Source organism: Saccopteryx bilineata, chromosome 1, assembly GCF_036850765.1.
Source record: "Saccopteryx bilineata isolate mSacBil1 chromosome 1, mSacBil1_pri_phased_curated, whole genome shotgun sequence".
NCBI lineage: Eukaryota > Metazoa > Chordata > Mammalia > Chiroptera > Emballonuridae > Saccopteryx > Saccopteryx bilineata.
The window spans coordinates 351,247,163-351,261,888 of NC_089490.1; the positions used below are offsets into that span (position 1 = coordinate 351,247,163).

Here is a 14,726-nt window from a genome sequence, read left to right on the forward strand (position 1 = left end):
CACAGAGAGTCTCTCCTCTGAGTTACAGCTATCATGGTCTTGTTAGACGAGGGATAGGTGAACGTGGTTTGTGTTCATATTGATAAATTGTTTTTTCTTTTTCTTTTCTTCTATTATCCAGGGAAAACCTGTTTATTAAATATATGAAATAAATACAGTAGCTAAAATATCCATTAAGTAATTATTTTATTAGTTCATTTTGTACATGTGCAATTCAGGGGTCAGCTCATACCACCCAAATGTTTGATATTTCAATGGAATTTTTATAAACCTACAATACTATTCAAATGGAAAATACAATCACCTTCCAGAACTTTCTATAAATTTCTGGAGTCATGTATCACTATATTAAAGCACTGGCATGTGGCAGGCTTTATTAAAATTTTAGGTGAAAAAGAGATCTCAACTAATAGAAATGCAAAAAGCATTAGTCATTGGATGATCTTGATGGTACTTCATTTATGCCAGTCATGTTATTGAGAGAATTTCTCCCTAAACTTTTTCCAGCCTTAATTCCTCATACCAGCGATATGCAGTTATTGCCTTTTATTCAACCCCGGGTCTAAAAATCATGGAGAAATTTTTTTTCAGGAAAATATATAATTCTGGTAGAAAGCTATTTTTTCTTACAAGTTATTTTGGTTGCTTTTAAGAAACATAACATTTCATTGATTTATTTTTCAGTCAACAGAGTTTATTGAAACCTAAAATGTGCTCAGCATGGTATTAGGACTGAGGGTCCAGTGATCATGGAATTTAGTCATAGGTTTTGTGAGAGAAACCTACATGAACAGAGATTGAAGGGGTATATCAAAGTCTCCTGAGATGTGTTTAATAACTACATGTTTCTTTTTAGTACCCCTTGCAAAGCTACACCATGGTTTGAGTGAGCACACTATGATGAAAGTGTGTTATTGGTGGGAATGTAGTAATCATTCCCGTGAACTGTATAAAGGCTCTGTATTTAAGGTAAACTTCCCATATTACTAGGCTTGAAGAAATCAACTCCCTGCATGACATCTGCATTTTTACAATAAAAGACAGACTATCAACAACCATGGATTAGAATCAATGTTAAGTGTTAGTCTCAACAGTGATAAAGACAAATTCTTCTGTAAATTGTAGTTTAGAACTGATAGAGTACAAAGTGGTGTTTTTTATATTTGACAAGACATTGTAAAAACAAAAATTTTCGTATAATATTAATACAAAAGAATCTGAAAGTTAACATTTTAATAAACAATTCCTTGACTAAATGTAAAAGAGGCAAGTAAAATAAATCTGAAATTCAAACAAAGAAATTCCTGCTTAACAGTCAGATTCAAACCCTTATGTAACTGGGTCGTAGACACTAGATTAGAAATATTTCCTATGTCAATTATTCAATTTAGGTATAGAGATTGATAGTTACATTCAACAGGAAATATCAGTCTACATTTAGAATTCAAATATCTACAAAAACATTTTTACAAATAAAGTAGAAAACAAGTTTAGGTTTATTAGGGAAAGAGACTTAAAAGACACAACTCAGGTACAAATTGGACAATGAGGAATGATTTCTAAACCAATCCTGACTCTGGACGGAAATGGCGCCGTGAGAAGCGCATCCGACAGCTCTCCCCTAAATCACAACAAATTTATCAACTAGAAACAGAAAAATTTATCCTCGGATCATTCCGGAGTTCCACACAAACTGAAAGCAAAAGGACTGTTATCACTTGAATCTGAGAGACGAGGGTGTGGAGGAAGCTACCGCAGCGACGCTCATTCAAGCCGCCAGGGAGAGCGCCTGCGGTGAGTCAGCCCATATACTTGGGAACCGCAAGCCGCCGCGAGCGGCCGAGAGCCCCCGCGAGCTGCCGCGAACCCCCGCGAACCGCCACCACGAGCTGCCGCGAGCCCCCGCGAACCGCCACCTCGAGCAGCTGCCACGAGCCGCCGCGCGCGCGCCCGGTCCGGTTGAGCACCGCTGACGTTCCCAGCAGCCCGCACACTGTGAGTGGGGGTCGCCGGCCACCGGTGCCCGGAGCGCCCCATTCGCGCGCGTGCCTTGGGCATTCCACGCGCCCAGGGCGCCCTACTGGCCCGCACACCCAGGGGGCTCCATTGTCCTGCGCCTGGTGCAATCCAGCCGCCAGCGGCGGGGCGAGCGGGAGAGGCTTGGGAGATTCTCTCCGTGGGCGGGGCACCTCACCCAGCCATTCAAGCTAACAATCAAGCGTTGGGGGAGGGGCGCGCGCAGGCAGCCTAAAATACCTTCAGAAACACAGCTGCGACCCAATCACTGAAATTAGCTTAACCCATAAAATCTGCGCACCCTCGGTTCTAATTGATAAGATCTCTCTCAGTTCAGCAATCCAAGACAAGAGGCGTGATATTTTTTAGTGCCTCTCGCTAAAGGGGCGGGGGCAACTTCTGATTGATAGAGCCTCCATATTCAGGGATAAACGCTAACAAGAAGGACTTGGCAGATAATAAGGTCTATACTACACTAGTCGTAAGCAGAGACTAGTGCCTCTTCTTCCCTGCAAAAACAGGCTACAAAGTGTGGAAAGCCTGGGTTGAGAGGTCCAACTAAATGATAGGCGCTGAACAGTCACCTTGACAACAATTGACTCCCACCCCCGCCTGATTACACTGGAGGCCCTGACTCTCAGAGCCTTTCCCAAAGCCTTGCACTGAGTGGGGATAGAGTGGGGATTTCCCAGCTCTTTGAGCCTCTTACTCCCCAGGCAGAAGCAGTTGTAGCCTTATAGCTGGATCACCAGGCTGCTAATTCAGAAAGGGGGGACTAGGAGAGAGAATCCAGGAAAGCAAACTCTCTCATCGTTGGACCCTGCAAACGCCAACAAGCCTTTACTTCCAGCAAGACTAAAGCCAATTATATGACATTGCCATAGAATCCCATCAACTGCAAATCCCTACCTAAGAGTGACACAGGGGCAGAGCCTGGGGTACAGAGTCACCGACTAGGAAGAGGGAGAGAAAAGAAAAAGGAAGAAGTTAACCTCTCAAAATCAAGAAAAACCCACAGACTTTACAACTTGATCCACTAATTTTTTTTTGTTGTTGTTGTTGTTGTTTGTTTCTTCTATCTTTTTGCCTTTATTTCCTCCACCTCGGTCCTTCTATTCTCTGCCCATCTTATGCTTCCCCTTTCTTGAACTACACTACCCATGAGTGTTGCATTTTATTTTTCTTCTTCATCCTCACCCTCCTTTAAGGTTATACTCCAAAACACTTAACTCTCACTCTCTCCTCTTTTGTTTTTTTTTTTGTCTTGCTTTATTTTGTTTTTTTCTCCTCCTATTTTATTTCTTCCTTCGTTTTTCTCTTTTTCTTATTTTTTCCTTTCTATTCGTTTTTTCTTTTCTCATTTCACTTTCCTCCCATATAATCCTCAATCACGAACAAATTAGTTAATTTGGGACTCAAGGCTTTTTTTTGGCTTTATTTCTCTTTTTTGCTTTTGTTTTTATTTTTTTTTCTCTTGTTTGTTTATTTTTGTGGCATTTTGGGTCCTCCCAACCCAAGGTCTCCATTGTATTTAGTCTTCGCTCCACTTAATACAACAGATTTTTACTTATTATTTTTATTTTTTCTTCTTTATTATTCTTTTTTGGTCCTTTTTTCTGATTCCCCCTTATCCCTCTCATTATATCTCTTAGTTGACCATCACTTACAAGCAAATCATCTTATGCTTGTCTAAGATTTTCTTCCTTTTTTTTTTTTTTTTTTTTTTTGCATTTAGTAGGTCCCTACTCCCTTTTTTTTGCCCCTTGAACTCTTCACCCCAAATCAGGCCCTCCATTATAGGCACGATATTTCCCTGAGGAGGGGAGAGGAGGGAAAGAGAAGAGAGAAAAAAAAGGGGAAATAATAAATTATTACTGTTTTTTTTTGTGGGGTGTTTTACCCTTTTTTTTTTTTCTTTTTACTCTTTATTAATTCTAATTAGTGCTATCAATAAGACCACCCTCAGCTGCCGATAAGAAAGAGGAAATCGAATATTATGGATACAAAAGAAAGAGAGGTAACACAAATAGATGTGGAAAAATCTATGGAGAAAAGACTTAACATATTGGAAGCCTTGGAGCTAAATGACAGAGAATTTAAAATAGAAATCTTAAAAATACTCAGAGATATACAAGAAAACACAGAAAGGCAATATAGGGAGATCAGAAAACAACTCAATGAACACAAAGAATATATTACCAAGGAAATTGAAACTATAAAAACAAATCAAACAGAAATGAAAAACTCAATTCACGAGCTGAAAAACGAGGTAACAAGCTTAGCTAACAGAACAGCCCAGATTGAAGATAGGATTAGTGAAATAGAAGACAAACAACTTGAGGCACAACAGAGAGAAGAAGAAAGAGACTCAAAAATAATAAAAAATGAGAAAGCCCTACAGGAATTGTCTGACTCCATCAGAAAGAATAACATAAGAATAATAGGTATATCAGAGGGAGAAGAGAAAGAAAATGGAATGGAGAATATACTCAAACAAATAATAGACGAGAACTTCCCAAGCCTGTGGAAGGAACTAAAGCCTCAAATTCAAGAAGCAAACAGAACACCAAGTTTTCTTAACCCCAACAAACCCACTCCAAGGCACATCATAATAAAGATGACACAAACCAATGACAAAGAAAAAATTCTCAAGGCAGCCAGGGAAAAGAAGAGTACAACATATAAAGGAAGGCCTATTAGATTATCATCAGATTTCTCAGCAGAAACTCTACAAGCTAGAAGAGAGTGGACCCCAATATTTAAAGCCCTGAAAGAGAGGAACTTTCAGCCAAGAATACTATACCCATCAAAGCTATCCTTCAAGTATGAAGGAGATATAAAAACATTCACAAATACAGAAAAGATGAGAGAATTTATCAACAGAAAGCCCCCACTCCAGGAAATACTAAGGGGGGTTTCCCAACCAGTTTCAAAGAACAAAAGAAAACAACACCACAAGTAACAGCTCCACCAAGAACACAATAAAACCAAACTTAAACTGTGACAACAAAGGAAAAAAAGGGGGGAGAGGATGGAGATTAACAGTAGCAAAGGATGATGAAGTGCAGAAATACTTATAAGATAGGGTACTACAATGAATATGGTAGGTACCCTTTTCATTACTTAATGGTAACCACCCTTAAAAAAACCACCACAAAAACACTTGACTTAAAAAAGATAGCAACAGAGGAAAGAAGTATGGAACACAAACAAACAAAAACAAATGATAGAAAAACAAAAGAGAAGAATCAAACTAGATACAAAACTAACAGAAAGCAATTTATAAAATGGCAGTAGGGAACCCACAAGTGTCAATAATTACACTAAATGTAAATGGATTAAACTTACCAATAAAAAGACACAGAGTAGCAGAATGGATTAAAAAAGAAAATCCAACTATATGCTGCCTATAAGAAACACATCTAAGCAACAAGGATAAAAACAAATTCAAAGTGAAAGGCTGGAAAACAATACTCCAAGCAAACAACACCCAAAAAAAAGCAGGTGTAGCAATACTCATATCTAATAATGCTGACTACAAGACAGAAAAAGTACTCAGAGACAAAAATGGTCATTTCATAATGATTAAGGGGAAGTTGAATCAAGAAGACATAACAATCATTAATATATATGCACCAAACCAAGGAGCACCAAAATATATAAGACAGCTACTTATTGACCTTAAAACAAAAACTAACAAAAATACAATCATACTTGGAGACCTCAATACACCGCTGACGGCTCTAGATCAGTCATCCAAACAGAGAATCAATAAAGATATAGTGGCCTTAAACGAAATACTAGAACACCTGGATATGATAGACATCTACAGGACACTTCATCCCAAAGCGACAGAGTATACATTTTTCTCTAGTGTACATGGAACATTCTCAAGAATTGACCATATGTTGGGCCACAAAGACAATATCAGCAAATTTAGAAAAATTGAAATTGTACCAAGCATATTTTCTGATCATAAAGCCTTGAAACTAGAATTCAACTGCAAAAAAGAGGGGGAAAAACCCACAAAAATGTGGAAACTAAACAACATACTTCTAAAAAATGAATGGGTCAAAGAAGAAATAAGCGCAGAAATCAAAAGATATATACAGACAAATGAAAATGAAAATACGACATATCAGAATCTCTGGGATGCAGCAAAAGCAGTAATAAGAGGAAAGTTCATATCACTTCAGGCCTATATGAACAAACAAGAGAGAGCCGAAGTAAACCACTTAACTTCACACCTTAAGGAACTAGAAAAAGAAGAACAAAGACAACCCAAAACCAGCCGAAGGAGATAATAAAAATCAGAGCAGAAATAAATGAAATAGAGAACAAAAAAACTATAGAAAAAATCAATAAAACAAGGAGCTGGTTCTTTGAAAAGATCAACAAAATTGACAAACCCTTGGCAAGACTCACCAAGGAAAAAAGACACAGGACTCAAATAAATAAAATCCAAAATGAAAGAGGAGAGATCACCACAGACATCATAGAAATACAAAGAATTAGTGTAGAATACTATGAAAAATTATATGCCACCAAATACAACAATCTAGAAGAAATGGATAAATTCCTAGAACAATACAACCTTCCTAGACTGAGTCATGAAGAAGTAGAAAGCCTAAACAGACCAATCAGCCGGGAGGAAATAGAAAAAACTATTAAAAATCTCCCCAAAAATAAAAGTCCAGGCCCAGACGGTTATACTAGTGAATTCTATCAAACATTCAAAGAAGACTTGGTTCCTATTCTACTCAAAGTCTTCCAAAAAATTGAAGAAGAAGCAATACTTCCAAACACATTTTATGAGGCCAACATAACCCTCATACCAAAACCTGGCAAGGATGGCACAAAGAAAGAAAACTACAGACCAATATCTCTAATGAATACAGATGCTAAAATACTAAACAAAATACTGGCAAACCGAATACAACAACATATTAAAAAAATAATACATCATGATCAAGTGGGATTCATCCCAGAATCTCAAGGATATTTCAACATACGCAAAACGGTTAACGTAATACACCATATCAACAAAACAAAGAACAAAAACCACATGATCTTATCAATAGATGCAGAAAAGGCTTTTGATAAAATACAACACAATTTTATGTTTAAGACTCTCAACAAAATGGGTATAGAAGGAAAATATCTCAACATGATAAAGGCCATATATGATAAACCATCAGCCAACATCCTATTAAACGGCATAAAACTGAGGACTTTCTACCTTAAATCAGGAACAAGACAGGGTTGTCCACTCTCTCCACTCTTATTCAACGTGGTGCTAGAAGTTCTGGCCAGAGCAATCAGACAAGACAAAGAAATAAAAGGCATCCATATCGGAAAAGAAGAAGTAAAGCTATCACTTTTTGCTGATGATATGATCCTATACATCGAAAACCCGAAGGACTCCACAAAAAGATTATTAGAAACAATAAACCAATACAGTAAGGTCGCAGGATACAAAATTAACATACAAAAGTCCATAGCCTTTCTATATGCCAACAATGAAATATTAGAAAACGAACTCAAAAAAATAATCCCCTTCACGATTGCAACAAAAAAAATAAAATACCTAGGAATAAACATAACAAAGAACGTAAAGGACCTATATAATGAAAATTACAAAGCATTGTTAAGGGAAATCGAAAAAGATACAATGAGATGGAAAAATATTCCTTGTTCTTGGATAGGAAGAATAAATATAATCAAAATGGCCATATTACCCAAAGCAATATACAAATTTAATGCAATTCCCATCAAAATCCCTATGAGATTTTTTAAAGAAATGGAACAAAAAATCATCAGATTTATATGGAACTATAAAAAACCCCGAATAGCCAAAACAATCCTAAGGAAAAAGAATGAAGCTGGGGGCATTACAATACCTGACTTTAAACTATATTATAGGGCCACGATAATCAAAACAGCATGGTATTGGCAAAAAAATAGACACTCAGACCAATGGAACAGAATAGAAAGCCCAGAAATAAAACCACATATATATGGTCAAATAATCTTTGATAAAGGGGCCAACAACACACAATGGAGAAAAGAAAGCCTCTTCAACAAATGGTGTTGGGAAAACTGGAAAGCCACATGCAAAAGAATGAAACTCGACTACAGCCTGTCCCCGTGTACTAAAATTAATTCAAAATGGATCAAAGACCTAAATATAAGACCTGAAACAATAAAGTACATAGAAGAAGACATAGGTACTAAAATCATGGACCTGGGTTTTAAAGAACATTTTATGAACTTGACTCCAATGGCAAGAGAAGTGAAGGCAAAGATAAATGAATGGGACTACATCAGAATTAAAAGTTTTTGCTCAGCAAGAGAAACTGATATCAAAATAAACAGACAGCCAACTATATGGGAACTGATATTTTCAAACGACAGCTCAGATAAGGGCCTAATATCCAAAATTTACAAAGAACTCATAAAACTCAACAACAAACAAACAAACAATCCAATAAAAAAATGGGAAGAGGACATGAACAGACACTTCTCCCAGGAAGAGATACAAATGGCCAACAGATACATGAAAAGATGCTCAGCTTCATTAGTTATTAGAGAAATGCAAATCAAAACTACAATGAGATACCACCTCACTCCTGTTAGATTAGCTATTATCAACAAGACGGGTAATAGCAAATGTTGGAGAGGCTGTGGAGAAAAAGGAACCCTCATTCACTGTTGGTGGGACTGTAAAGTAGTACAACCATTATGGAGGAAAGTATGGTGGTTCCTCAAAAAACTGAAAATAGAACTACCTTATGACCCAGCAATCCCTCTACTGGGTATATACCCCAAAACCTCAGAAACATTGATACGTGAAGACACATGTAGCCCCATGTTCATTGCAGCACTGTTCACAGTGGCCAAGACATGGAAACAACCAAAAAGCCCTTCAATAGAAGACTGGATAAAGAAGATGTGGCACATATACACTATGGAATACTACTCAGCCATAAGAAATGATGACATCAGATCATTTACAGCAAAATGGTGGGATCTTGATAACATTATAAGGAGTGAAATAAGTAAATCAGAAAAAAACAAGAACTACATGATTCCATACATTGGTGGAACATAAAAATGAGACTAAGAGACATGGACAAGAGTGTGGTGGTTACCAAGGGTGGGGGGGGAGGGAGGACATGGGAGGGAGGGAGGGAGAGAGTTAGGGGGAGGGGGAGGGGCACAGAGAACTAGATAGAGGGTGGCGGAGGACAATCTGACTTTGGGCGAGAGGTTTGCAACATAATTTGATGACAAAATAACCTAGACATGTTTTCTTTGAATATATGTACCCTGATTTATTAATGTCATCCCATTACCATTAATAAAAATTTATTAAAAAAATTAAAAAAATAAAAAAAATAAACCAATCCTGATTTATATTCAATGTAATTTCTTAATTTTTCCATTGATTTGAGAGAAGGAGTGAGAGAAGCATCAACTTAGTTGTTTTAACTGTGTATTCATTGATTGTTTCCTGTGTGTGCTCTGACTGTGATCGAACCCACAAGCCAGGTTGACACTTTATCCTCTAAACTACCCAGCCAGGGCCTCAATATACTTTCTTAAAGAAATGCCTTTGTCTTCAGTTCAGACAAAAATATTATAAACTGGTTTATAACTTATCATTTATTTAGATGTTAGTACACTATTTAAATACTATTTGATCAGTGTGAACAAATTCAATTTATCTCAGAAAGAAAAACCTCTTTTCCCAAGTCTGTTAATTAGGGAATTGATCAATATTTATTAGGAAGCAATTAAACATACATACACACACAAATATTGGATTTTTTATATTAAGAAAATAACAGCTTTTCATTTTCTATCCCCATAACATATTTCTCTGTAATGTATATTCAGTATAAACAGGTTATATGTACTCGTATGTGTGTGAGCATGTGCATCCTAGTAGTCCTTCCTAATCCAAATACACACTGGAGGGTGAATCTTTCTGGAACACTGAATGAAACTTTTATTACTTTTGTGTAGTGATTCCTTATTTGTTCAGAGCTAACCACAGCAGACTTAGAATCAACTGGTGAAACGCACAGGAAACATCTCTCCATGTCCCATGACTTTGTTATCAGGAAACAGACTCAATCCACCCCCACATCCCCAGTGCTCAGCACAGAGCTAGGCCCATATCAGTCAGCCCCATGTGTGTTTGTTACAGGAAGAAATAGGGGATCTGTGTACAAAATGCTGATAGAGGTACTTTCAATGTCACACTGGTACTCTTCCTATCCTCATGCTTTATTCTGTGGCTTCTGAATTCTGTAATTGAGATTAAGATGTATTTTCTTAAAAAATAAGCCTGACTCCATTGGAGCAAAGGATGGCCCGGGCGCTGGGTATGGCTCCTTGGCGCTGCCCCAGGCACTAGAGTGGCTCTGGTTGCGACAGAGCAACGCCCTGGATGGGCAGAGCATCGCCCCCTGGTGGGCGTGCCAGGTGGATCCCGGTCGAGCGCATACAGGAGTCTGTCTGACTGCCTCCCCGTTTCCAGCTTCAGGAAAAAAAAAAATAAGCCTGAAATACTAAAGCCAGCTATATGATTTCTAATATTCAGGTATAGATACTGAAACAAGAAGATCTAGAAAGATTTTTTAAAAAGAAGGAAAATTGCCATTGTAATCATGACTCCAAGGGTTGTGGGTCAATCTTTGCCCTTCATTTTTTTTCCTTTTATGTTTGCTCATAACTGTGCACAGAGTTAGTTTATATCCCTTTTTTTTAATAAATAAATTTTTATTAATGTTAATGGGATGACATTAATAATTCAGGGTACATATATTCAAAGAAAACATGTCTAGGTTATCTTCTCATTAAATTATGTTGCATACCCCTCGCCCAGAGTCAGATTGTCCTCTGTCACCCTCTATCTAGTTTTCTCTGTGCCCCTCCCCCTCCCCCTAAATCTCTCCCTCCCTCCCTCCTGCATCCTCCCTCCCCCCACCCCTGGTAACCACCACACTCTTGTCCATGTCTCTTAGTCTCGTTTTTATGTTCCACCAATGTATGGAATCATGTAGTTCTTATTTTTTTCTGATTTACTTATTTCACTCCGTATAATGTTATCAAGATCCCACCATTTTTCTATAAATGATCTAATGTCATCATTTCTTATGGCTGAGTAGTATTCCATAGTGTATATGTGCCACATCTTCTTTATCCAATCTTCTATTGAAGGGCTTTTTGGTTGTTTCCATGTCTTGGCCACTGTGAACAGTGCTGCTATGAACATGGGGCTACATGTGTCTTTACGTATCAATGATTCTGAGGTTTTGGGGTATTATATCCCATTTTAAACCCCATATATAAGGAAGGAAGGTTTTTCAGAGTGACTGGGAAAGGATTCTCTGGACTGGGAGGGAATAGCAGGGTAGTTTTCCCAGCTTCGTGGCTTTAGGGCTCCCTCTGCTTTTGTGCAAAAACTCAAAGTAACCCCACTCTTGGAGACCCTTTCTGCGTCTCTCCTTCCTTCTATTCTAGCCTTGACCTCTCCAGGCCTTTTATTCCGAGCAATACAAACAGCTTTTGATATTTATGTAACTGTAGCATCATTTTCTTGCATCTGCTTCCTCTTTAGCCTTTGCACCTGTCATCAACACCTTTCTATTTGAGTAATCTTTACGTTACATGTGGTTCCCTTCAAGCTGAGGTTATAGCCTCTCAGTAAAGCTTCTGTGCTAAACTTTTCTAAGATTCTCAAGTGCGTAGGACCACAGCTGCATTGCTCGATCTGCTCAAGTGCAAGAGGACTTAAATCTGGGAAAGACTGTTCCCAGGTTCACCAGTCAATCTCAAAGCCATCTGCCCAAGTTTCTGTTTTGGGTATGGTCTCCTCTTATTGGGGGTGGATATTGTGACTTCTTGTTTTAGTTTAAATTTCCTGTAGAAGTAAGTTTTGTTATTACCTTCACTACACTGCTTCCCACTACATAATTCTAATCTTGGCTACATTGACCCTGTTATAGAATATTTGAGGTTTCCTAGTCATCTAATATTGTTGAAGTTATCCCTAGATTTCAATTCTAGTTTTTTTTGTGAGATTTTTGTTGTTGTTTTGGCACTTAAGAGATATTTAGAAATGATTCATATCTATATTTTTGCTATGTGTAGGGTATCATAATGTTACTCAGCCCCTATGGCTTTATTTTAGAAAAGTTATTTTATGATTTTATGAGAAAAATACATGTGAAGGATACTTATTTTTTTTAAACGGTAACTTTTTGCCCCAGCATCTGTTTTCACCCATCGTCCAATAAAATTGAATTATGCCATGACCTGTCACCCAGTGAAAGTCTCCATTCCATGTGTTTACTTTTGCCAAGAGTTACAAGCCAGCATGGTCTGTCTTGGGTGTGCTTTGCATGAATTTGCAGAGTATTCCTCTTTCTTTATGGCTATTACTCTCTGGAGATTATGGTTTGTGAATTTTTTTGGTATCTGTCAGCCACCTCTCCTCCACTTTAACATATGCTGAGATTCTGGGCTTGGCCATGAAAGTCTATATTTCAGCAAATCATGGTCAAACTTTCAATGCTTCTAGAGCAAACACATATCACCATTAATAACTAACATATTCTAGCCTGCCATTTAGAGTGTTTATTATCTTCCTAGAAGAAAGTAATTCTTCCCCTAGTCATGCCTAAGGGGTGGCAACTTATGATTTTCTTCACAAATTTTTCTTTCAGCTTTAAACTTATGAATTTCAAGTGTTATATTGTTTATAGTTCACATTCAATATGGCAAGCATATATGTCTCATTTTATATAATGCAAGAGGCTCTTATTTCAAAAGTATAAAATTAGCCACAGCTATTGTGTATCTTTAATTTCTTTTTCTTTTTTTGCGAGAGAGAGAAAGGAACACACAGGAAGAGAGAGATAGGAGAAGCAACAATTCTTTATTGCAACATCTTAGTTGTTCATTGATTGTTTTCTTATATGTGCCATGATTGGGGTGGGGTGCTCCAGCAGAGCGAGTGACTCCATGCTCAAACCAGTGACCTTGGGTTTTTGAACCTGGGTTCTCAGTATCCCAGGCTGATGCTCTATCCACTGTCCTACCGTCTGGTCAGATATGTGTATCTTTAATTTTTAAAGCTTAAAAATATTTAAAACTAGTACTACTTTTAAAATACTGAGTAATACTTATGATCTCAAGTAACATAATACCCAACCATACTACTGTTGACATGTATTCATTAGTTTTTGAAATTTATTTGAAAACACAAATGTTTATAGATATTTAGACTAATAAAAGGGTTTAACTGAAGACCTATTTTCTTGTTAGATCTGAGAAGTTATTTTTGGCAACCTGTGACACATTTAAATATAATCTAAAACAACATGATGTTTTGAGTTGTGAGTTATAGCTAGGCTATACCATACACTACTGGCAGGTACCAAATTGTAGGCCCATGGAGATTGAAATCCTCCAAAGAACTAGCCTAGAACATGCAAAAATCAGCAATAATAAAAACTCATAGGGTACCTTTCCAGAAGTTTTCTCCTTGATCACAGCTTAAATCCCAATAACATCTTGCGTAGCTTCTTACGAATCTCTTTAGTCTTAATGGAATAAATAATTGGGTTTAGCATTGGAGGCACAAAGAGATAAACCAGAGACATGAACTTGTGCACATACTCAGGGGAATGTTTTCCAAATCGGTGAACCATGGATACGCTAACCATGGGTACGTAAAAGATGAGCACAGCACAGATGTGTGACACACAGGTGTTGAATGTCTTAAGCCTTTCCTCCTGGGAGGTAATGGCTAACACAGAGTGTAGTATGAGAACATAGGAGAGGAGGATAAGCACTGAGTCAGCACCAAATGCAGAGATAACAATGAACAGGCCATACATGCTGTTGATGGTTGTATCTCCACAGGGCAAACGGATGAGGTCAGGATGCAAGCAGTAGGAGTGGGTCAGCACGTTGGCCTTACAAAAAGGCAGCCTCTTCAGAAGGAAAGGCAGTGGGAAGACCATACAGAAGCTGCGGATGATGATGGATACACCTATGTGAGCCACGCGGATATCAGTGAGCACAGTAGAATAACGCAAGGGGTTACAGATGGCCACATAGCGGTCAAAACTCATAGCCAGCAAGATTCCAGACTCTGTCCAAGAGAAAAAGTGGATGAAGAACATCTGAGTCAGGCAGGCATCAAAGGCAATCTCTGGAGCATGAGAACATAAGGCAGCCAGTACGGTGGGCAAGGTAGAAAAGGACACACCCAGATCATTAACAGACAACAGAGATAAGAAGTAGTACATTGGCTGATGCAAGCTCTGCTCCTCCTTTATGATGAAGAGAATTAGAATGTTGCCCAGGATGGAAATGGCATAAAGCAGAAAGAGGAAGGCAGTTAACCAGTGTTCCAAGCCCTCCATCTCTGGGAAGGCTGTTAGTGTAAAGCTGGTAGTGCTTGAGATGTTAGTCCCAAAACTGTTCATGGGGTCCCTGGGTGGCTTTTAGGGAAACACAACCAGAATGAAATGAGGTTAGACAGTAGAAGATGTAAAGAACAAGGGTAGTCACTGTCTTCAAGATAGAAGAGACAATAACATTTAAATTTAATACCAAAGATCTTGAAAAGGCAAGGAAGAAGTGGGTTAGGGGTCACTGGCTATATCTCAGGCCTTCCGCAGTCTGACTAT

General features: G+C 38.1%; 1 protein-coding gene across 1 annotated transcript; it reads right to left on the minus strand.

Moving 5' to 3' along the window:
• Positions 1 to 13,577: 13,577 nt before the first annotated feature.
• On the minus strand, positions 13,578 to 14,522 carry LOC136318456 (olfactory receptor 51I2-like). The gene has a single exon (XM_066250788.1). The coding sequence runs from the start codon at positions 14,520 to 14,522 to the stop codon at positions 13,578 to 13,580; it is 945 nt and encodes a 314-aa protein (XP_066106885.1).
• Between the last annotated feature and the right edge of the window lie 204 nt (positions 14,523 to 14,726).